Source organism: Amblyraja radiata, chromosome 46 (assembly GCF_010909765.2).
Source record: "Amblyraja radiata isolate CabotCenter1 chromosome 46, sAmbRad1.1.pri, whole genome shotgun sequence".
NCBI lineage: Eukaryota > Metazoa > Chordata > Chondrichthyes > Rajiformes > Rajidae > Amblyraja > Amblyraja radiata.
The window spans coordinates 5,982,658-6,008,693 of NC_046001.1; the positions used below are offsets into that span (position 1 = coordinate 5,982,658).

Genomic DNA, 26,036 nt, shown 5'->3' on the forward strand with positions numbered 1-26,036 from the left:
AAGCCACCATTTGCAGTAAGTAGTGCCTTTCAACCACATGCCACCATTTGCAGTCAGTGCCTTTCACCTTTAAAGCCAAAGCACCCAAGCCACCATTTGCAGTAAGTAGTGCCTTTCAACTTCAAGCCAATACACCCAAGCCACCATTTGCAGTAAGTAGTGCCTTTCAACTTCAAGGCAAAGCTCCCAAGCCACCATTTGCAGTAAGTAGTGCCTTTCAACTTCAAGCCAAAGCACCCAAACAACCATTTGCAGGCAGTACCTTTTTACTTCAAACAAACCATGTTTTCATTTTCAAACCACATTAAGGGTACTCACAGTTGTGTAGACATTTGTTCAGTGTTATTCCGACCTCAGAGAGACGTGACCCTTGGCTAGATCCATCTTGCAGAGACTGAGTGAGGCGGACCACTTCCTGGTTTTACAGTCCCTCCCCCTCCCTCCAGCAGATGCAGCAGAGAGAATGGTGATTTTTTTAAACTTCAAGCCAAAGCTCCCAAGCCACCATTTGCAGTAAATAGTGCCTTTCAACTTTAAACCAAAGCTCCTAAGTCACCATTTGCAGTAAATAGCGCAATTCAACTTCAAGCCAAAGCACCCAAGCCACCATTTGCAGTAAGTAGTGCCTTTCAACTTCAAGCTAAAGCACCCAATCCATCATTTGCCGTAAGTAGTGCCTTTCAACTTCAAGGCAAAGCTCCAAGGCCACCATTTACAGTAAATAGTGCCTTTCAACTTCAAGCCAAAGCACCCAAACAACCATTTGCAGGTAGTGCCTTTTTACTTCAAACAAACCATATTTTCATTTTCAAACCACATTAAGGGTACACAGTTGTGGACATTCGTTCAGTGTTTTTCAGAGCTCAGAGACGTGACCCTTGGCTTCATCCATCTTGCAGAGATTGAGTGAGGCACACCACTTCCTGGTTTTATAGTCCCTCCAGCAAGGTGCAGCAGATAGAATGGTGATTTTTTTTAAACTTCAAGCCAAAGCTCCCAAGCCACCATTTGCAGTTAGTGCCTTTCAACTTCAAGCCAAAGCACCCAAGCCACCATTTGCAGTAAGTAGTGCCATTCAACTTCAAGCAAAGCACCCAAGCCACCATTTGCAGCAAGTAGTGCCTTTCAACTTCAAGCCAAAGCACCCAAGCCACCATTTGCAGTAAGAAGTGCCTTTCAACTTCAAGCCAAATCACCCGCCACCATTTGCAGTAAGAAGTGCCTTTCAACTTCAAGCCAAATGACCCGCCACCATTTGCAGTAAGTAGTGCCTTTCAACTTCAGGCCAAAGCACCCAAACAACTATTTGCAGGCAGTGCCGTTTTACTTCAAACAAACCATATTTTCATTTTCAAACGACATTAAGGGTACTCAGTTGTGTAGACATTTGTTCAGTGTTATTCAGAGCTCAGAGACATGACCCTTGGCTTCATCCATCTTGCAGAGACTAAGTGAGGCACACCACTTCTTGGTTTTATAGTCCCTCCCCCTCCCTCCAGCAGGGGCAGCAGAGGAAATGGCGAATTAAAAAAAAACATTAATATCTCTATGATTTTTCATCGATGGGAAAAATCCTCCGCACGCGTAAGGCGGAGAGGGGCTCTGAGCGAGGTGGCCAAAAATGACAGCCGTAAGTGGCGGCGTTCTGTCGGAAATCGCAGCACAGTGGGCCAAAAGCGGTCAAGATCAGAGATTTAGTAATGCAGACTAGACCAAGTGCAGATCCGTTGGGTCTGCTCCCCAATGCAGCCGTTCCCTACCCATAGCCCCCACGGGAGACGTGGTCCAACTCAAGCGGCTCAGGAATCAGCAGTGCGGCTGTTTTCAAATGGCGTCTTTGAGGCGAGATGCGGGCGCCAGCAGCCGTTATGGTCGCTGGCCAGCAGGAGGCGACAAAGTGAGTGGGGGGGGGGGGGGGGGAAAGAAGGATTTTATTTAAAATGTGTACATAAACACAATGAAATTTAATGAGTGGATACTTGGAATGAAAAGTGAAATCTCCGCCGAAATGGAAAAAATCAGGGCTTTTGTGGGTCGGGTGTTGGCGTAGCAACGAATCAAAGGCTGGCAGCCACAAGTCAGAAACACACAGCCAGACACACACTTATGATTGAACATGTCAAGAAATCATTTTCCAACGTTATTGGGACTTTCGTTAGGCCGTATTTGGTGTGGTTTAGTTTGGAGATAAGAGCATGGAAATGCTCTTCAGCTCATCGAGTCCACACCACCCGAGTCACATCGAGATCACCCGTTCACACTAGTTTCATGTTATCCCACTTTCTCACCCACTTCCTACACACCAGAGGCAATTTAGAGGCCAATTAACCTTCAAACTCGCATGTCTGTTTGATGTGGGAGGAAACACACGTGGTCACAGGGAGAACGTGCAAACTCCACACGGACATCACCCGAGGTCAGGTTCGAACCTGGGTCTCTGGCGTTATGCAGAAGCTCTATCTGTCGCACCTACAGGAAGGAAGCGAAGGCTTTGGAGAGGATGCAGAAGACATTCCCAACCTTTTACCCCAGGGTACAAATGTCAAATCTTCGAGGGCATAGTTTTAAGGTGAGAGGAGCAAATTAAAGGTGATGTGCAGTGCTTTGGGTGCCTGGAACATACTGCCAGGGGTGGTGGCAATAGGCAGATACGATAGTAGTATTCAAGAGATTTTTAGATATTGCATTGTACCTGCAGGAAATGGAGGGATATGGTGCAGGCAGGGGAGATTAGCTTAATTTGCCATCATGTTCAGTACAGACAACGTGGGCTGAAGGGCCTGTTCCTGTGCTGTTCCAAAATGCCATTGGTGCTGTGCAATAATCCCAACTGTAGCAACGAAGGACACACTGGGTCAACTCGAATGTGCTCATGATATTTTGATACTAAGCCTATTTTCACTACACAGTATGGGAGCTTTTACACATACAAGTTTAAAATTCAGCAGCGTGAAGAGAAAGTTGTTCCACTGAGTGAAGAGTTGTAGTGAAAGAGGTCCCAAATTTTCAAATCACTACCTAGAGACAAGGTTAAGAAAAATTCCTACAAAAAAAATTGCGACAGATAATTATGTCCAGCTGCAATATCTCAAATCCATATTAAAGCACCTCCAAAATCCCTTTGGATTCAGCACAGAAAAGAGAAAAACTTATTAAAAATATCTTGAATTGAGTTTTTTATTCGACGACTTAAAAATGCACGGAGTGCATATTTTGAGTATGAAAAGCAGATGGTAGGCAGCCATGTTGCACTAACAATGCCAGATCACTCCCAGCAGCTGCTCCAGGGTCAGTGCCAGGGCAACAACAGATGAACAAGGAAGCATTGCTGCCTGCAAAGGTCGTGCGCACCAAGTGGTAGCAGTGTGGTGCAATCACAAATCAACCATTATAATCAACAACAATGGACAACATCCATAAAGACTGGGAATCATCCATTATGACCAGGATCACATCACACCGAGGGTCCTTTAATGACTGGAAGGTATTGCAGCCAATGGCAGGGGACATGAAGCAAGACAAACCAAATGCAGGATTAATATTGACTTATTTATTTAATCCCCACAGTGACCCAAAACAAATCATGGTATTACACTGAGCTCCTATCTCACACACACACACACACAGAAGTCATTGACGGTAAGTAAGGGCTGGCAAAACAAGAGTCCTTATTCTAGTTTGGTATGCTATTCTTTTTTAGTTTTTTTTAAATAAAAAAGGTAGGGACAGCATTTTCAAATATCAACAGAATACTGGCCAATCTTCAAAAGAGACAGAAATCAGACAGAACCACACAATTCATTATATTATATAAATCTGCATCAATTCAGCCTTTGCTCACAAGTACACTTCCAATCCTGCAATTCAGGCCTGTAAAATGTAAATTCCCTCTTCCCCAAAAATATGAGAGAGAAAAAAATAAAACATTTCACAGTACAGAAACAATGTACATGGACTCCGAACTGGTCTATTGTCAATTGTTATTTGGCCCATTACGCACAGAGGTTCAGAATTAATCTTGGTATTAATTTTAAAACAAAATATTCCCAGCCTCCTGGAGATTGCGAAAAACTTCTGAATTACTTGGTATAGGTAATAATAGCTTTGCATGTACTTTTTTCAATTTATCCTGAGCTGTTTCGAGTCTACAGAAAACTCTACTGGAGGAAAGATTACCAGCAATTGCAGCATTTTTTATTTATAACCACAATAGGTAACGGGGAGAATGGCAATATTTCATAAAACTGGATACAAAAGGTGGTGGAAAATGTTGTCTAATAATCTATACAGTTTAAAAATGTTTTGGAAACTCTGCCCTATTCCACCCACCCCAAGATCTGAGCAAAGAGCATTAGATGGCTATAACACTGTCTCAGTAAGCAGTAATAGCCAACAAGTTGGATGACTACACAAACACCCGAGGGAAACTACTGCATAGCAAAAAAAAGGCCTTGGGCTGGGGTTAGAGTTAAACAGCTACCTTTAAATCTTCTATACCAATTACTCTCATTGCCATATGTTCTTGCTTGGATAAAAAATATAAAACCATACAAATAGCACAAAGATTTTTTTTGTTTTTTTATTTTTTTTGAAGTAGTCTGCAGTCATAAATGCGAGTCTTGTGGTCCTCCCTCAGTGTAAGAATATAGGAGCTGGTGAAAAGGGTCCCACAAGCTGTACACTAAACAGCTGGGGGCTGGAGCTCGCCATCAGGTACAGACAGTATGTCAAAGGTCAGGTTAGTTCTGGGGCTATGGTTACGAGAGGTCAGTCTCCAGTCTCGTTCTCCTCATTGGTGCTGCCAGTGGTGGCAGGGAGTCCACACTGGGAAGCCTGGAGATGAAAGATATACAAGTGGATTAAATTACTGCGGGACAAACGCATGCCATTTACCACTACAGCTTTTAGGGAGAGCGGTGAGGCGGTGGTGGTGGGGGGGGGGGGGGGGGAGGAGGAGCCCATCATATTGTATTTAAGAGCTTTTACTCACCAAACAGAGTCAGAGTCATACATCGTGGGAACAGGCCTTTTGGCCCAACATGCACCATCTACACTAGTGCCATCTGCCCATGCTAGGCCCATAACCCTCTAAACCTGTCCTATCCATGTACCTGTCCAAATGTCTCAAATGTTACGATAGTACCTGCCACAACTTCCTCCTCGTCCGATATAACCACCAACCTTGGTGTAAAAAATTTACCCCTCAAGATTCCTATTAAATCTTCCCCCCCCTCACCTTAAACCTATGTCCTCTGGTTCTCGATTCTCGTAGGCAAAAGACTGTGGATTTACCCGATCTATTCCTTTCATGATCTTGTACACTTCTGTAAGATCACCCCTCATCCTCCTGCGCTCCAAGGAATAAAGTTCTAGCCTGTTCAACCTTTCCCTATAGCTCAGGCCCTCGAGTCCTGGCAGCATCCTCGTAAATCTTCTCTGCACACTTTTCAGCTTGACAACATCTAAATATTGGATTCACAATTGGAGTCTCCATCACAATTTTCAATCTTTTAAGAAGAACAAATGGATGCAGAATTCTCTGTAGATTATTGTATTGGGAGTAAATGTTTTTTTCCCTTCATTCCATGTCATTATAATACATTGAGTTATTTAGCCCAAAAGCTCCATTTATCTGAAACGTATGTGCAGCAAGGCAAAGCTACATATTGTAACTTTGTACATTTCTCCCAAGAAATTGGCACGATTATAAATTTCTACATGGAACATTAATTAGAAGATAGTTTCTACAATGTAAAGAACAAAATCCACTTGCAGGAACTGAAATGAAAGCAGCTGCATTATCGCTGAGCTCTCAAAACATGCTACGTACCACCTTCTTCTTCTTCCTCCTCTTCTGATTCCTTCGGCTCACAGAACTTTGAATCAGGGCCTAAAAAGGTGATTTAAAAAGATTAACTTGAATGCAAGTTACAAGAGGCAGGACAAAGAGCAAAAGATGGCGAGACACACCAACTTGTACATCAATAAATATTTTAGGCATAATACTAAAATATAGTCATAAAAAGGGTTATGGAATTTGCAAATGTTCCCTGTGACCAGGTGGGTTTCCATTGTGTGCTCCTGATGTGCTGACTGCTAGGTTCATTTTTTATTAAAAATTAACCGCTGAGGATTGATATGGGAATCAGAATAGACTTGATGGTAGACGAGAGAAAATAGGTCACGTGGAAACACATAGGGGAATGAGATAGATTGGATTGCTTCAAGAACGCAGACTCATTTTATGCATTCCAACAGGATGTGGCCATTGTTGGCAAGGTGCATAATTTATTGCTCTTCCTTATTTATCCCCTGAATAGTTTGCTGGGCCATTTCATATGGAAGCATTAACATTGTGGTTGATTCCTATGTATTTGGAGCGCGTATAGGCCAAACCAGATTAGACAGCAGATTTGACATCTTTGTACCAATGCATTTTTATGGATAGGAATTCAGTAACAACTATAACTCTAACATAATTTATGATTACTGTCTTTCAAAAAAGCAAAATCTACTGGTATTGGGAATTTTCTCAAACTGGAAATTTGGGAATCTATGACTAATAATCGCAAAGTTATTAGACTCCAATGAGTCAATGTTGGTTTTGCTAACCTTCAACTCTTCCAATTGGGTTTCCATTTATCATACAGATTGAAAACTTAGACCCATCAACTCAGCCAACCAGAAACAAAGGGTGCGATAAAAACAGTAACCTTCGTTTCAGAGGTTACTGAGGGTTCATTTAATCCCAAATCAGTTTGAATGGTTCATTTCATCGCAACTGAGTCAAAAAGGGGCAACAGATCAATTTTGTAAACAACTCCACTTACAGACCTCCACAAAGTATAGGTTTGAGTCAGAGTACAATTGTATACAAGGTTTATCTTTGCTTCGACGTCAAAAAAACAAAGTTAGAGAAAGAAAGCAATGCAAAACCCTAAGTATTTCCCGATGAAACTGAGGATCACAAATGCTGCAAGCAGAATGGGTTAAAATAAAAAGATGCCTCAAGGCCAATATACAACTTTAAAGATTTTTTACATTTTGAAATCTGCTTTTGATTGCAGACGAAATTGAGAAAAAAGGGGTTGTTTTCATAACTTGCCTTCAGGTCAGGGTCCTTAATGTCCAATTCAGACTTGTAAAGTTCATTTTCAAATGTTCCACTGGTGATTCTCATGGGACCATTTGGCATGAGCAGGACTGTGAACTTAAACTGAGCCACAAACTCCCCTAGGGAAGCACAAAGAACAGACATCAGTGAAGCAAAAAGCATGACTTCAAATTCAGGTATCAATAAATGACAACATTTCAGGTGTTAAATGTCCCCAGTATTTAATCTAACAAAATTACAACTCCACCAATGCTTCCAATGATCAGTTATAAATGTACCACTTGAAAATAAAATTTAAAATTTCAACACAGAACAGGAAAACTTGGAGGTACAGTAGCCAAGGTAAAAGAAGCCCCCTCCTGGAAAGTGTGTGAGATTCTGCATTGACGTAACCAGAAGTGAACAACCTAATCATTTGTGGATTAAGCTCAGCACATGAATAATGGCAGAAACAAGAACCTGCAGGTGCTGATTTATAGCAAAGATAGACACAAAGTGCTGGATTAACTCAGCGGGTCAGGCAGCATCTCTGGAGAAAAAGGATTGGTGACGTTTTGGGCGGGGACCCGAAGAAGTTTGAAGAAGGGTCCCGACACAAAATGTCATCCATCCTTTTTCTCCAGAGATGCTGCCTGACCCACTGAGTTACTCCAGCACTTTGTGTCTATCACATGAAGAATGGTCATCTACACACACGATCTGAAGCTGCCAGCAGTCACAGAATATATATTCAACATGGAGTCAGCAGGGAATAAAATGGTCACTTATTGCAACAGGGAATACCATTGCAGTTTAACAAATTATTCAGTGTTGTCATTCACAACATTCAGGATTCATACCTTCCTTCTCATAGAGTACATTGAATGGCTGTAGAAGCTCATGCTTTGCGCACTCCATAACTCCCATTCTGGCTTTTTTCTCATCTTCAAATGCCCTTTGAAAAGAAACTTTTGTTTTATCAGCATCCTAAAGCAGCTGCAGTTGCAATTCTCAGGTTTCAAGTTTGAGGGAAATACAACTATTTCACATTGAATAGAATGGGTCAATAGAAGTATGCATATTACATTGATTTAGATCAAATGAAGTAATACCAATGCAATCCCAGGTTACATGAAGTAACAACCACATGCTCGATCAGGCTTACCTCAGAGTGAAGGGCATTGCATCAAACCGCCTTTCAACCTCACTAAAAAAGGCACGAGAAGTCTTCATTTTCAAACCATATTGTTGTGTTGGGTCCCTCTTATACACAGTTGTTCTTTGACCAGCATCTTTTGCCTAAAGACATACGCGAGTTAAGGAGCTTGTTTTCAAACATATGCATGCTCGTTGGCATTTTAACAGGTTCAAATCCATTGACCTTCACCCCATATCCCAGCTCGTTCAAATCTGTCATTTCCCTCCCTCTGTTGGAAACCAAAGAAATCTAGGTGCACATTTAGTAAACACATATACACTCCACAGCAATCTTTAGCCTAGACTGCACTCCATGGTAGATGTACATACACATCATTACCGTCCATACACAACATTTAAATTGATGGCGAAAACTCACTGTCTCATGCCTGCAATATATTAGCATTTTGGCACTACATGTGCAAAGTCATTTTCCCAGCCACTGATTTCACTTTCACAATTCCAACGACAGTACATTGTCATTTATCTGGAGTTTATGCAACAGGCAAATAATTCATTAAATTGCTTAACATTCTTAGACTGCCCCCATCTGACTGAGCAAAGTGATTGGAATTGAAATAGTAGCCAAGCCCAGGCTAGGTGTAAAAGTCGAGGCATAGCTTACAAAAGATTCTTTGTTTTTTTATGAAAATAGAGTCAAACAGTGAATTTTATTTCAAGTGTTGAGCAAAATAGGTGTGAAAAGACATATTTAGCTTTACATTTATACAAAGGTTGTGCAGTTATAGGCTGCTAACATTAACATCCTCTTTGCAGATTTAGCACTTCACGTGATTGCAAGTACAGTCATCCATTTGATTTTTGCTGCATTTCACAGTAATACCATTTAGCCATCAGAAATAGAACTGTAGTACCAAATATTGATATTTAAAACGGTGAGGAGATGACATATAGTTTGGCAATTTATTACTGCGCAATGGCGAGTTTGTTTTAGATGGACACAAAGTGCTGGAGTAACTCAGCGGGACAGGCAGCATCTCTGGAGAGAAGGAACGAATGGGTGACGTTTCGGGTCAAGACCCTTCTTCAGACTTTGCTTTGCTTTGTTTGTTTGTTTTAAGCAATTCTCGCACAACCCTCCATTCCCCATGGATGCTGGAAGGCTGAGAGTAAACTTTCCATTCCAAGCCCAAAATAAAACAAACTCATGGCCTGTAATGTACCAACTCCTCACCTTGCCTTCTCCGGTGCTGATTAATACGTCAACGGCATAAACTTCATGTACTTCAAATGCTGTCTTTTCATGATCTTTCCTTTACAAGAAAATGAGCACAGTCAGACCACCACTGATGGAAGAGTAGGATTAGACTCAGTAACACATTAGGATAGGGAAAGGAAGCAGTATAGACGTAAATGGTTGAATGATTCATTTCTATGCATCCTATCCAATCTTGGGAATAATTTCAAGGCACACCACTATCCAGAGAAACTCGCTCTGCGAAAATATCATCCACATAGTGTAACGCTCTTAAAATGGATTAGTATTTTCTTTTGACATTCACTCTCACTAGTAACATGTAAACATGATTTAGATGCTACAGCAAAGCAGTACTCAACATGGGACTAATGTGGGCAAATGGGAATGGCATAGATAGGCATCATAGTTGGCATGGAGGTGAGCCAAAAGGACATTTCTGTGCTCTATGATTTTACTTAGTGTAAATTCTTGTCCATGCCCTTATTGGCACATCGAAAAGTCCTTCACAACCACCACAGTAACAATTAAAGCACCACCGTTGTTCACAATGCTCGCAAACAACCCTTCATGACTAGGTGCTATTGACAGGTCAATGTCACCTTGAAGATAATTTTTTTAAAGAATCTTATTAAAAACTAGACTAAGTGGGTGCCTTTGGGTCCCGGTCCCCCAACACAACGCATTCCCCCTCACCCATAGCCCCCAACTGCGCAAGCGCGGCTCATTTCCTCAGCCCCCAGCACTCCCTCCTCTTCATCCTCCCTCTCCTCCCCCATCCCTCCCTCACCGCTCCCTCTCCTACCCCCCACCTATCCCTCTATCCACCACTCCTCACCTTCCCCTATCTCCCCCCCCCCCACTATCCCTCCTGACCTCCGGACTGCCCTCCTCTCCCTCTATTCCCCACTCCCTACCTCCCCCCTCCTCTCCCTCTATTGCCCCTCCTCCCCACTCTCCCTCCTCGCCTCCTCAGGAACTCGAGGTTGCCTCTCCTCTCGCTCCTTGCGTGCCCATAGCAGCAGCAGCCGTCTGCCTCAGAGCCCAGGCCTCGGAGTTGCCTCAGCCCGCCGCACAAGCCCGGAGCAGCAGCAGCAGCCATTGGCCTCAGAGCTAGACTCAGCGCCCCGGATCCTCAGCGCGGCCTCTCCCCGCCGCCCGGAGCCAGCCGCTGCCACCCGCAGACACAGACCCAGCGCCAAGGCAGTGGATCCCCGCGGGCCTGGTGGAGAGCCAGCCTTAGAGCACAGGCCCCAGATCGTCGGCCTAGCCTCTCCCCGCCCCTGGAGCCGGCCGCTGCTTTCCGCAGACGCAGCCCCAGCCTCACCCGCCAAGGTGGCGGATCCCCGCGGTCCCGGAGCAGTGGTAAAATGCTGTTTTTAAAATCTTACCCGTGTCACCGTTGTGAAAAAAAGATGGCAATCTGAATTCTGGTAAGGCCCCAACTCACAGACGCTGCCGAGGACCCGCTGCGTGCCCTTTGTGATGCCAGTAATGACGTGCACGGGAACTCACCCCCAACTGTGCATGGCAGGGGTGTTGTTTTAAGTTCTTTTTTTTTATTTTTATAAACGTTAATAACCTTTAAAATATACCAACAACCTGAACAAAACTTGTTTCATTTACACCACAGAACAATGGTGCGTAAGGTGGGCCAAATATAGTAGCGCTATCGTGTACTGTTTCTGCGCAAATAGAGGTACAACACAAACCTTTAAACGAGAATATCTTTTAAAATGTACCATCAATCTGCACAAAACGTGTTTCATTTACACCACAGGACAATGGTGCATAAGATGGGCCAAATATAGTAGCGCTATCATGTACTGTTTTTGCGCAAATAGAGGTACAACACAAACTTTTAAACGGTAATGACTTTTAAAATATACCATCAATCTGCACAAAACTTGTTTCATCTACACCACAGGAAAATGGTGAATAAGGCGGGGGGAAATTGTAGCGCTATCGTGTACTGTTTTAGCGCAAATAGAGGTACAACAAACTTTTAAACGTTAATGACTTTTAAAATACACCACCAATCTGCACAAAACTTGTTTCATTTACACCACAGGACAATAATGAGCAAGGTGGGGCAAAAATTGTAGCGCTATCGTGTACTGTTTTTGCGCAAATAGAGGTACAACACAAACCTTTAAACGTCAATAACTTTTAAAATATACCATCAATCTGCACAAAACTAGTTTCATCTACACCACAGGACAATGGTGAATAAGGCAGGACAAAAATCATAGCGCTATCATGTACCGTTTTTGCGCAAATAGAGGTGCAATGCAAACCTGCAGATAACGAGATGAGAATTTTAGTTATATTATATATATATATATATATATATATAGTCCAAGTGGGGGTCGGGTCACGACGTCATACGGGAGGGCAATCCTTCCCATGTTGGCGGGGTCAAAAATCTCACTCTCTCCTTACTCCCCTTGAAGCTGCTGATCCCATTGTCTCTCTGTCACCTCTACCTCCCTCTCCTTTTCCCTACCCTCAGTCACTCCCTCCCTCACCTCTCCCCTTTCGCACTCCCACCTCATTAAAGACAATGTTTAAATAACATTTCTTCTCCCATCACCCACTCCGTCAACTCTCAGAGCTTCTGTATTGGCAGCAGAGATCACCTTGTGATGTCATTTTCGGTTTTCGGAATCTTCATGGCACGTTGTGTAAATGAGATCCCATTGTGATTGGACGACTGTGAGATGCCATTGTGACATCATCACTGGAGGCTGCTAGAAAAGTCTCACTCTCCAAGGCAGTTAGTATTTTCAAAGTTGGCTTTTTAAAAATGTTAAATATCAATAACGAGAAATATAACATTAAATGTGAAAAACTTGATACTAACGACCACAGGAAAAAGTTGAGTAAGATTCGGCAAAAAAATTTGCGCTATTGTGTACCGTTTTGGCGTCGTTCCTTGATCTCACAGACAGACAAACAAGACAAGACTTTTAGTATAATAGAGATACATCAGTTCATTTGAAATGAAAAGCCAAACTTTCAAAACTTACTTTTGCTGATCCGTGGGGTTCTGAATGATTGTTTTCTCCCCATCAATAACATGCTGTTTGAGTTGGTGTGACAGCATACCTGAACAGAAATAATTGCAACTGAGATTGTGGTTTGAAACCACCTGTCTGCCCCAGCCCAAATCTTAAAATGTCAAAAAAAAAACCCATACTGATCGAGAAATCACTCCCACGATTTGAGGAAGTCAACCTCAAAATTGTTCGTACAAATTTGATTTTCCCCAAGTAGATTAAAGATCTCCCCCATAATTACTAATATACCCATTATGCACCTCTTGTTTCTTCATATATACCACACCATAACTGTCAGAGGACCAAAAACAATGCACACTAATGTTTTCTGCTCCCTGCTTTTCCGTTGCTCCAAAACAGATTTAATTCGGAACTATCTGCTAGCTCAACATCCTTTCTAACTACTGTACTGATATCATCACTTATTAACAGAGCAACCCCTCCACCTTTACCTTCTTGCCAGTCTTTATTGAATGTCGACTGTCCTGGAATATTTAATTACTGCCGTTGTTCACTCTCCAAACAGTGGGTAAACTGAATTTACTGCTTCTCAATTCAGGTGCACTCATCCTTGTAATGTAATTAATACTTCTGTGAAAGGGGTCTGAATGAGAATAACTCCATTCACAAAGCCCATATGCAGCCACTTCAGACAAATCGAGGACCTTCCTGCATTATGTTGATACAACGTACCCGTAAGGGATGTATTAGTTTATTGAAGACCAAATAAAAGTGGCTGCCAGTATTTTAATCTTTCATGCGGAGTATTTGCAATCTGCTGGACAGCAAGTCCACTCTGTGTGTGACGTCAGAGTTAACTGAAGTTTATAGCCTGCTCTAAATACAAATAAATGCAGCTCCTGAAAAGTGCACGAAGAACATGCATGTTTACCCAATCAGCTGATTACTGATCCACCTTAAACATAGTGTGCAACCTACTCCCACTTGCAAAGTACGAATGCTGATCATATACAGTGGATATGGCATTCTTCACACTGAGAGCCTTTCCCAGTTTATAAAAAACACTGGAGGAAAGTGGGAATTTGTTTTTAGGAATGAAAACGATACAGTAATTTTTTCCTGCAATCAGAATTGGGCATCTCACCTTCTATTGGAGTGCAATTAAAGGACTGAGCAATCTTGTTCCAGGCTTCTGTCACTTGAGTGTTCTGAGGTTACAAGGAAACATCAATAACATTTCACACAAATAACAATATCCATATAAAAAGTCAAGAAGAACATTTCTGGCTTCCAACAATAATTTATTGCTCTCCAAATAAAACCACTCAAAGGCAAATAAGAAATTATAGAATGAGTTGAATAAAATATAAATATAGACAGAACAATGATTGGTGAAATCGAATACATATTGTAGATAACAAGAAAAATAGGTAACACATGTGCACCATGAATGGCTTTGAAATGGCTACGGGTGAAAAGTTGAAAAACGCTCGAGTTCAACATCTGAAGTTGAAACACAAACAGAAGGAAATTATCAATTGATCCAGCCTTGCTTAACATTGTGCTCGGCGACAAGTGCTGCATTTTGGACAGGGTGCACCTTTCTGAGAGTACATGCGGTACAAGTTCACTGGATTTAATGGGTTAAATTACAAAGACAGGCTACATGAGTCTGGCATAGATTCCTTGATCAAAGAGTTTTGTTTGACTTGTATCCCTTAATTAAGTGTTAATGCCTTGTTTGGGTGCAGGAAAAATATTTTCCCAGGCAGGGGGAAGGGGGGGGGGGGGGGGGAGAAGAACCAAGAACAAGAGATTAGGGTAAAAATGAGGATTAGTAGCTAATGGTTAATAAAATGGTTAGTAGCTTCTGTGGCCAATGTTAGCAAGTATATTTGATTCACTGGGGCAAACAATGCTTGTTTTTTTATTTTTATCTCCTTTTTCAACAACCTTACCTGATTGCCAGGTTTTACTAGCCGCAGAGCTGCTTCTGCACAATAGTGTGCAGCTTTAATGACATCAGCCTTGCGCCCGGATACAGGGCTATCCTGCAAAATAAAGTATTTTGATTAATGAAAAGCAAGACCAAACAAAATTAAAGCAAATGCAATACGACCCAAAAATTATTTCTACCAAACTTCTTAAGGCTCAGGCTAAATTAAAATTGGACATCATTTCAGTTTGGCCATTCCTGTCATTTATAAAGGGGAAAATGTGTCCAGAATCTTTAAGAAACCATTCACAAATGATATTTATTAGGAATCTAAAGAGACTCTGCATGGCTCCAATAGGATTTTAGATAAACCCAGACTGAAAATAGATTTATTCCTACTTAAACAAAAAATATGCTGTAAGTTATGACTGCATGCTACTTTTAGTAAACTCAGTACAATTCCATCAACCCCTTAAATAATGGGTTGAAAAAATATTAAGGCACAATAGTGCTCCAGCAATACACTCATTATATTGGCATTAGTCATGGGAAATGATTTACATTTGATGACTTCCTGAAGTGATCAAAGGTATGGTTGTTAAATTTGCAGAGGACGCAAAAATAGACAGGAAGCAAGTTGCGAAAAGGACAAGCAGTCCACCAAAAGGGATAGATTGTATAATGGGCATAAAGTGGCAAATGTAGCATAATGTGGGAAAGTTGTCTATTTTGGCAGTAATAACAAAATAGCATATAATCTAAAATGGCAAAAGATTATAGATCTCAGAGTTGCACAGAGTTTGCATGATCTGCAAAAGGTCGGCAGATCGTCCAAGTAATTGACATATGATAGTGATAGTTTAGTGATAGAAACAATTAATACAAATGTTTGGAAGCCAAACTGGAGTTGTGGTCTCACTGCTGAGACCACAACTGCAGTTATTCCCCAAAACATTGCATACATCTCATCTGCAACTTGTACACACAGAATACCAGACTTTTGAGTCTGATATTCAGAGTATAATTCTTTTAGAATTTTGAAACCAACCCTCCCCATCACTACAAATGTTCATTCAAAACAGCAGGATAAATGGTGATGATCAGACTAGAGTGGGGAATTCTAAGAGCATAGCTGTTCAGTCAGCACTAGAGATTCATAACATCTGGGTTTATGGATAGAGATCAGTCACTTTATTTTTTTTAAATCATTGCGGAGTTATTAAAATGTTCATTCATTGTGGAGCATATTCAGAGTCAGCTTCTTATGCCAAGAGATGGCAGGAATGACACTTGTACCCATAATTATCACCACGTTGAGCAGCTGCACCGTTGCGGAGAAGCTCTGAGGAAGACAAGTTTCCAATTCCCCTTCCTCTCTTCCTTGAGCAGACAGGCAGGTGTCCGCCACCTGTTATTGAGTCGTTTTAAGCTACTATTGCAAAAGGCCTGGCAACAGATCATTTACTTTCTCTGCTCTCAACAAGGCACAGATTTTTATTTTTATTTTTAAATGAACAGGGAATTAAGTGACTCAATTTGCAGCAAGATTCTTTTTTTAAAGTTTGAGCTGAAAATGAATTACACTTATGCTGCCAAAATCTATCTCAATAGTCTAAGCAGCCCCATTAAACAGAAGGCAGAGAACATTCCTTTCTATACAGCTAGAACATACCTCGGATATCGCAACAACCTAACTGCTTGTACTCCAGAAATGAACATACCTTGCTGACACCAAGAATAAAACTGTGCGCCACATTCGCAATGAATCCATCCACATGGACGCCCAAATCACTGTTGGGAAGGGGGGGGGAAAAAATTGCATAAATCTCATCTGCAACTTGTACACACAGAATAGAGTGATATTAAGAGTTCTTTTATAATTTTGAATCAAACCCTCCCCATCACTACAAATATGCAAGTGAAGAATGCACAGGAGCTTCCTCCATGAGAAAAATGGTAAAAACAGTATTAAAAATGACCCAGGGTGCCCATCAGTCAAGGCTTGGATAGGGCCACTACAACTTCTTCCTTGCCTCTGGATTTCAAAGAGGAATGGAGAGAACAAAGGGGGAAAAATGAAGTGAATCAGTGTTTCCCAAGGATCAGTGAGCAGTAACGACTGCTGGAAAGTGGGTGTATGAATGTCAAGCACGAAATGGATCAAAACTCCCCGCTGTTCTTCCAACAGTATTTGGAATCCTTTACTCCCACCCGAACATTCATACTTGATTTAACATCTCATATGAAAGATGGCATCTCTGAATTATTCCCCACTTCTTCAGTTCCATACTGAAGTGCCATGGTAAATGGCATGCTAAAATCCTGGAGTAAGACTTGAAGCCACAACCTTCTGACACAAGATGCGAGATACCTAGCAAATCGGGTTAACATTAAAGGCACCCTCAAAGGCTTATAAACATGAAAATGTACTTACATTTTAACAAGATCATCCTCCTTCAGGACATAGTCAGGGTCACTCTTGAGAGGAGAGTAATGGCAGACACAGTTGTTCACTGAGATACACGTGGGAAAGGCAATTCCTTTAAAAAAAAAAGGGACACACAAACCATTTACTCACAAAAAAAAACATTAATGTTAATATCAGTCAAATACAAATTGAGCGAATGGTTAAAGACATTAGGCGTCTAAATTTGCTACAAAATTGGCTTGGTGATATGAGGCAGAGAAGAGAGGTGGATGGGTGTTTTTTTGACCAGAAGTCTCTCATGGTAAGCTGATCCAGAGGATTGAGGAGGCATGGGATCCTGTGACTTGATAACCACATCTAAGGAAGAAGAGGGTAGAGGCACTTACACAACCATCATTTTGAAGATTAATTACTGGAGCAAATTTAAGCATTCTTGTATACAAATTCAGTTGGCTTTCTGGTAACACCATTCATCAGTCTGATGGCTGAGTATTACAAAGACGTTTATTACTCATATTTATTCTGTTTACAACTGCTCACAGTGCCCTCCATATTGTTTGGGACAAAGACCCATCATTTATTTATTTGCTTCTGTACTCCACAATTTGAGATTTGTAATAGGAAAAAAAATCACATGTGGTTAAAGTGCACATTGTCAGATTTTATTAATGGATATTTTTATACATTTTGGTTTCACCATGTCGAAATTACAGCTGTGTTTACATATGTATGATGCTTCGTCTTAAAAAGGGAACTCAGGATCAAGTGCCACTGACCTTTTTTCATTTCTTTCTCCTTCTTGAAAATTTTCCCCGTTTCCTCCATGATCATTTCATCTCCTTTCTCACAAAGGCTTACGACAGATACATCCACCCTCGCTGCATCTACCAGCATCTTCAAAACACCTGCAAAGGAATATATGTTGGCAACTATTGAGCATAATTCATTAGCTTCATAACAGTGAAGCTTTAATGCCAAAAGGTCTACGTATTCATTGTCTATAGAAATCATATTTGGGGATCTGGACTGAACTGGTTCAGCTAATACTATCCAATTATTCCCATGAGCTAGGAGTGGAAAGCAGAAACCAATAAACACAAGTTGGTAAAAATGCTTCCCTTTGCATCAACTTCATAGCTAATAGCACCAACTGCCAAATGTAACAGCCAAAGAGTAATTTTTTAATTAAAAGATTGGGCAATCCTTATGTGAACCACTACCACAGGCTGTGGAAGAGGTCTTGCAATGCAGAGGATGTGCTGTGCGGTAAAGTTTAAAGGTTGCACTCCCACTCTAAATGAAATCTCAACCTAGCTATTTAAGATTTTACAAACAAAGGGGCTTTAGTTCTTTTAAAGAAAAAAGTGCTTAGGTAGCAGCTGCACCAGCCCTCCCACCTGCCTCTAAAAACCTGTTCATTGCCAGTTGTAGAATAACTCGACAGGGAAAACATTTAGTAAATAAAATTAAAGGAAATATAAAATGTGATTCCTTTAACAGCAAAGATGCAGCCACTTGAGCCAGCTGCTTCTTTAAAGAAAGACACCTGGGAACAAATGACAATGGAGATCATAGGTTCAAGGAGCAAAATTAGGCCATTCGGCCCATCAAGTCCACTCCATCATTCAATCATGGCTGATCTATCTTTCCCTCTCAACCCCAGCCTCTTGCCTTCTCCCCATTACCCCGGACCCCTTTACCAATTAAGAATCAGTCAATCTCCACCTTAAAAATATCCATTGACTTGGCTTTCACAGCTGTCTGTGTCAATGAATTCCAGATTCACCACACTCTGGCTAAAGAGGGTTGCAACAGAAGAAATAAAGGAGGCAGGCTGGGGCGTATGCACAGATCAAAACAAAGCCGCCCAATTTAAAGTCAAACTAAACCTTCTAATTCATTTAACTCTTAATTAAATGCAGTCTAATCCATAGCTCAATCCATAAAAAGCTTCAGTGAGCAGGTAAATCAAGCGAACAATACAGAGATTAGATTTGTCCTGTTTTTATTATTCCAGACGTAGCAGGTTAATTTTCCTTATTCTGGTTCTTTTCACTGTTCTGTACTGGTGCAGCATGACTCGGAACAGGACTAGCAGTGGAGTACGAGTATGCAGCACCTCACTGGACCCACAGGAATAGTTGCGCCTACTGCAATATAGTGAATCAAACTGGCCAAAGATTGACATTTAGGAAGTCCGAACAGATTGTGAACTTGGCATTCTGCCCAAATATTACAAACACTTCAGCCTAGTCTTTGCATGCTTGGGGTCTGCCATCACTGAAAATGGGGATGTTTACCAAGCCACTCCTCTAGTTAATAGCTTTAGAGCCCATTACTATTTAAAGTTTAGCTCAAATCTAGAGCAGTACATGAAGGCCAATCCAGCAGAGTCCACGGTTAATAGCAAGACATTTCAAAAATGTATTTCTGCAACAGCAAATTATACTAAGCATAACAATAGCAGCAACCTTTCCTCAGTTACAGAACACTTTGCAATTGGCACTTAACAATGCAAGTGTAACAGTAGCCTTCGCAGCCTTCAAGGTAAAATTAAAGTTTAAATGCTGGCTTCACGCCAGCTGCTATCCTGCATCAACCAAACAAAGCCAAATCAATGCAATACTATCCCCTTGACACAGTTTCACACCACATCTCCAAAGTCAAATTCATTCTTGCAGGAAGCAGAATCACTGCATTATTAGCCAAAAGAGAGTGGAACAAAGGTGATTTAAGAAATTTACAGCCTCAAAATAGCTGTTTTCTGTTGTTGCCCATAAGCATTTAGTACTAATGTTGACAAAGGATCCTGGGCTCCCTGCATCCAGTGAATATTGGAGAGAACAGTGATATTGGTTTTATCATTTCAGTGAATTGAGAATTTTCCTGAGACGCAAACTGGTGGCAACTTCCCAGTACCTCAGGGAGACTGGTACAGGTAGTTCAGGTCTCAGATCATACAAGAGTGCAGGGAATAGTGCTGTCCAGTACAGCAATTGGCCTGTAAAATGCCCTTAATGTGTCGGATACAAAAAGTGGGATAACATGGAACTAACATACAGGTGGCATGTTGGTTGGCATGGACTCGGTGGGCTGAAGGGCCTGTTTCCACACTGTATTTCTAAAGTAAACTAAACAATGACTTTTGTGACAGATACAAGGTCTTGACCTACAATGGTCCAAGGATTGTGCTGACATATTGAAAGCGGTGTTGAAGTTCAATTGGATTTGTCTTCTTTTTTTAAAATAGCCACAATTACACAATGAGGTGCCCTGTAATTTGCCAATCTGCCTCTGCTGTTCAACATGCAATCCCACAATAAAGTTTAAGACACTTGAAAAATGTGGACCATTTCCTACATCGCAGGCGCCACCTGTTGAAGGCAGACGTAGATTTGCGTGAAGTCAATGGAGTAGGAAATCCACAACCTTCACATTCAAAGCTTCCATTCTAATCTTTGCTTGTACCTAAATAACAAGTATACTTAAACTAGCATAAGATCAACTGAATACCAGCATTTACCATTGAATTGTTACACTTGTATTGTGATTAAACTCCATAGCACCTTGAAACAACTCCAACTTAATTATTTGTAGTCATCTATGCAAGATAGATGAGAAGGGATATTACTGTTACGCAAGAGGGAGGATGTTGAGCAATTTTAGTTTTAAGATTTTTATTAAATGATGTATTAACCAGAACACATGTATAAATCTGCAGAAAGTAATGATTAGTTACCACTGAACAACTGCTCTATTACTGAATACGGTAGCCATATTTTGCCGATTTCCCTGTCTCTCTCTTCCTTATATATGGCGTGGATTCCAAATTTTGGCAGTCCTCCAATACTTTGTCCAAGTGATAACTCTTCATACAATAATGAGACTGTGGGTGGGGGGGGGGGGGGGGGGGGGGGGGGGGGGGAGTGGTTAGGGCGCTGGAGAGGTTCCAGGAAAAGGGTTTACATATGCAAGGTCAAACTTGTCTTTAACTGTCATTTGATTATGAAGATTTCATGCAGGAATAAATGATGTGACAAAAAGGAAGTTTGCTGCTTTCTTCTATTGACATACCAAAGATCACTTAACCGCGCCGGAGCCTTGATCTGTATGCTTCAATTACAGATTGTTTTCAAAAGGAACAAAGACTTCAGTTTATATGGTATCTTTCACAACACCAGGACATCCTGAGCCACTTTACAGCCAATGAAGTACTGTTGCTGTTGTAATTAGAAAACAGTCAAACTCTTGGGCACAGCGAGAAATGACCAAACAATCTGTTTTTAGTGACTGCAAGATAGGACACCAAGAACCACTCCTAGCTCTTGTATAGGCAAGAACTGCAGATGCTGGTTTAAATCGAAGATAAACACAAAATGCTGGAGTTACTCAGTCTGAAGATGGGTCTCATCCCGAAACGTCACCCATTCCTTCTCTTCAGAGATACTGCCTGCCCCGCTGAGTTACTCCAGCTTTTTGTGTCTAACTCTTCTTCAGAATAGGCCTATGAGACATTTAAAACAAAATCCATATGTCCAAAATTGCAGCTTGCACTCAATCTAATATTACATCCAAAGAACACCACTTCCAACAGTACACCTCGTACCATCTTAGCTATCATGGGGCTGTCTACAGTTGCTTTTAACCAGAAAGTCCGTTTTCTCTGCACGTCCTCAGGGAGGCTACCTTAGTAGCCAGATGCAGATACAACCTCTGATAACAGCCAACTTGTCAATCAGCACCCCGCCCTCCAACCCGAAAACTGAGATGGTGAATAAAGGGAGGAAAGGACAGCTATTTACAACTGAAGCCAATCCACTCCTTAATAACCATGCATAGGTGCTTCCTGCATTCATTAAGGGATTGCAATCAGAAGATCCCTGAGCAGTTTTCTTCCAATTCATACTGAGAACTGCAGATGTGTCAATTTTTCTAGCAAGGCTATTACACGAAAACTGGGTACAAACCCCAAACAAACATTGCCTATGAAGAAACTCTTACAAGGGCACTCCTTAATTCAGTTCAAACCATGACCATAAACCAACTTACTGCTTATGGCTAAATTTGCTTCACTTATCCCAGATCACCAATGTGATTATGTTGTCAAATTAATTATGAACACACTAACGGAATTCAAGGAAATCAGGCTGTCAGAGTGTACGGATTGCAATAACCTCAACAATTTGCACCCAAAGACAAATGCTTTAAAAAAACAAGGATAAATCACGACCCCTAAAGAATAAAATGCAAAAATCACATGACACTAAAATCACTAACCTAGAGGCTCCAATAGTTTTATATGGTCCCGCCATCCTGTCTAGTTAAGTTATTAGACCTACTGAACTGTTACAGATTTGCAGCAAACCTCAAGCTTGAAACAGAGCCGAGAAACAAACATATATAAAAAGCCCGTCTGACAACATGAGACACGACTTGAGTGCAATTGGTCTCTTTGTTCAGTTTTATACAGAAAGCGTTACTTTTGCATGAAAGGTATTTATTGGCAGCAGGTAATAAAGTTAATAATTAAACCATGAATTCTGATAAGTGAATTTTGCAATAATTGATAGTGGGCAATATGGCAAGTTAACAATTTTATGATTTTATACAGCAAACGTCTGTCCTTCCACGTTCAACTTCAACTAAGTAGGAACCTCTTCAAAACCTCTGACTACGGTCATGATTCCCAGGCTTCTGCACACTTTCCATCACTACACTTCCAGGACACCGCATAATTTAAAACTAAAATGAAAACAGAAAGCACACAGCAGGTCAGGCAGCATCTGTGGAAAGAGAAAAAGGGGTTTCATCTCAGGTCAAAGATACCGTTTAACCTGCTGAGTGTTTTCACCATTCTCTGTTTTATTTAAAATTTCCAACATTGCACTTTTATTTGTAATTTAAAATTAGTCGGGCCAATTTTTTCAACATAAAATTTTCATAGCACAATGGAAGCGCACAAGAGTATATCAACATTTTGTTTTAAAATAGAATCATTAAAAGAGGTATAACAAAAATTCACTTTCCCCTCCCTCAACATAGAATAAACTATTCCACCACAAAAGGTTCACTGGGCGCCTGTGCAGTTCACGATCACAGCAGCGATAAGAGGGTCTCAATTAGCCTATCCTCATACGATGTAAGGCTAACAAGCAATTGGTAAACACTAATTGGAGGCAAACACGATAACTATATGGTCACGCCTGATCAAGAATCACGGGAAAAGTGAAGCTATGGCCCAACAAGAGGTCAAATGCATCCAGCAGCAAATAAAATAGATAAGAAGCTGCAGAAAGTAGTGGATATAGCCCACCCCACAATCAAAAGCAACAAGAAGATGACGACATCCATCAAAGAACCCCATCATCCGGGCCATGCTGTCTTCTCGCTACCAACATCGGGCAGGATGTACAGAAGCCTGAAGTCCCACACCACAAGGTTGAGGAACAGCTATTTTTCTATAAAGATCAGGTTCTTGAACTGACCTGCACAGCCCGAATCCAACTTCAGCAACAGAACACTACACCACCACGGACTTACTTATATTTGTTTTTGGAAGTTTGCATCTAGCTTTGCAGTCGTTTTCTTTTTACTGTCTTGTTTAATTTATGTACAATTTATATATAATTTAAGTCAGTGCCTTTGATGCTGTAGCAAGCAAGTTTGTCATTGCACCTGTAACCCACGTACTTGTGGCATATAAACTCGACTCGACATTTCGGGTGGAAGTATTTACTCCAATCTATCGTTTTTAAAGAATTAGCCCCTATCTGCGTCTTTGTTTTAGAAGCACGTAGTGGAAAAGTGCGATGAGAAATCGGTGCAGATTCACGCACTTATTTTCCCTTGCGGGAAGAGAATAAGCGCGCGGAAGGCTGAGAGAAGCCAGATTCGGGCCCTTCGGCCCATCGCCTCGTGGCCCGACACTTGGAGATATCGACAGTCGCCAAGATATATTGCACCCTGTGGCGCAGGGGGTAGCCGGATGGGAGTCGGGTCGAGCGTACCGTGGCCGCGGTCCCACTGACGAGGCCTATTCTCTTCCCACGTGCCCACATGGCAGCACTGTGGCTGCGGGAGGGAGTGAGTGAGAGAAGGAGTTCGTGAGGCAGCCCCGCTGCCGAAGCCTATTCTCTCCCCACTCGTCTGCGGGACGGTGAGTGAGAAGGTTACTCACTGCCGAGGCCTATTCTATTCCCACGTGGCAGCACTGTGGCAGCGGGAGTGAGAGAAGTAGTTAGTGAGGCAACCCCGCTGCCGAAGCCTATTCGCTCACTCGCCCACATGGGGGCACCGCGTCTGCGGGAGGGAAATAGTGAGAGAGGGAGGGAGGGAGATCGTGAGAGGCGAGAGTGAGCCAGCCCCGCTGCTGAGGCCTATTCTCTCCACACTCGCCCACATGGGGGCACCGTGTTTGCGGGAGGTAGTGCTGGAGGTAGTGAGTGAGAGAGGGAGTGAGAGAGAGGGGGAGAGAGCCAGCCCCGCTGCTGAGGCCTATTCTCTCTCCACTCGCCCACATGGCAGCATCAGGGTTCCCTCAGAAACCGCATCGCAAGGCACCACCTGTTGCTTCACGACCCTCCAGCCACCCCCCACGGCCGCTTGATTCTCCAGCTCAGCCCTCGCACTCACGATTGGCGATGTCACCGCCCATCTTGTACTTGGTGACCACCAGATCCTCGGCGATCGTCTGCTCCTGGCTCTCATCGTCCGACATCTTTCCCTCCTGTTACCCACATGCCCCCGCGGGCCGCCCGTCACCAGCCCGCCCTTGTGCCGCGGGTGCTCACGGACCTTGTAGTTTCACGCACCATCCACCGATGAGAGCGACTGCGACTCGGAACGACAAACCCCACAAGGCAGCGCGGTCAGTCGCGCATGCGGACCGGTGCGTTCTACCCCTGACCGTTGACTGATTTTTGTGTGTGTGTTGTGAGTCAAGTGGACTTTTTTGTTCTCCGCCCGCGCCAAAAGAATCAGCGTGTAGAAGAGTGGAATAACGAACAAACTGTAAGAGGGACTAAACAATAACAACAAGTTTGCGTAGTGAGCAAGGCACGCTCATTATCGAATCCTCAAACTGACAGTTAAAGTAGTACCACAGAGGAAAAGCAAGTGGGTGGTTCTTAAATTCAGGTGCAAATTTGAAACGGCTGATGTCATTGAATTAAATAAAATTTGAATTTCAATAGCACCATTTATAAAGTATCAAATATATATGTGTTTGAAATGAAGACGGTTGTTATTGCTGGTATGTCCATTCGTGCACAGCAAACTACCAGAAACAAGTGTGTGATAACTCGGTGTGTTGAGGGATAAAAATAGTTTAGGGTACTAGAGAGAACTTTTCTGCTCATCCAAACAGTCTTATGAGATTTTTTTAAGAGGGCAGAAAGAATATTAATTGAATGTCACATCTGAAAGATAATACATAGGTTACATCTCAACATGACTATGAACTTGCAGGAATGTTATCTCACGCTAGAGAGAGTCTAAACTGGCTTGGCAGAGGGATGGAACCTGAGAGAAACAAAGTTGGCAATGGAAGTGAGAAATGTAAGTAAAATAAATAGGCATTTGAAAACACAGACAGGGTCAGAGGAAGGAAAAAATGTTAAAAGGCGAAATTTAAAAGCAACATATCTTATTGAAAGTTACATCTGCAAGAAGGTGAGTGGATTAACAACACAACTAGCCCTAAATAGGAATTATCTAATTACCATCATGGAAACATGGCTGCAAGATGGCCAGACTTGGAAACAAAATATTTCATGGTATATGACATTTGAGAAGGACAGGCATAAGGAAAAAGTAGGCATGAGATGGCACCAGTACAGTACGTACTCAGAAATGCTCAGAAATTATGCTGGCTTGGCAGATGGTGACATAGAATTAGAAACAATTTAAGTTTTGCCAAAAAACAGCAGGGGGCAGGAAACATTGGTGGGAGTTGTTCATAGGCATCTGAATAAAAGTCGTGATGAAGGGTGCACTATAAATGAGCATATCAGAGATGCGTGTTTAACTACATGTATCATGGCATTTTTGATCCATTACTAGTCTGGGAAAATTTAGAGGATGAATTCCTGGAATATAAATTCAGGTGAATTTCTGAACTGGTCTGTTGAGGAACAAACAATTTTAGA

General features: G+C 41.9%; 1 protein-coding gene and 1 long non-coding RNA gene across 2 annotated transcripts; both read right to left on the minus strand.

The window, feature by feature from the left end:
- Positions 1 to 3,535: 3,535 nt before the first annotated feature.
- pa2g4 (proliferation-associated 2G4) lies at positions 3,536 to 24,747 on the minus strand. Its single transcript, XM_033015817.1, has 13 exons — positions 24,523 to 24,747; positions 17,667 to 17,795; positions 16,897 to 17,002; positions 16,184 to 16,253; positions 14,485 to 14,577; positions 13,671 to 13,734; positions 12,536 to 12,614; positions 9,486 to 9,564; positions 8,259 to 8,392; positions 7,954 to 8,048; positions 7,106 to 7,233; positions 5,831 to 5,890; positions 3,536 to 4,833 (listed from the first exon to the last, which is right to left on the minus strand). The coding sequence occupies exons 1-13, from the start codon at positions 24,605 to 24,607 to the stop codon at positions 4,768 to 4,770; spliced, it is 1,188 nt and encodes a 395-aa protein (XP_032871708.1). The 5' UTR covers positions 24,608 to 24,747; the 3' UTR covers positions 3,536 to 4,767.
- On the minus strand, positions 11,069 to 12,029 carry LOC116968848. Its single transcript, XR_004410543.1, has 2 exons — positions 11,510 to 12,029; positions 11,069 to 11,218 (listed from the first exon to the last, which is right to left on the minus strand). It is a non-coding gene; the product is annotated as an uncharacterized LOC116968848 (long non-coding RNA).
- Positions 24,748 to 26,036: the final 1,289 nt, after the last annotated feature.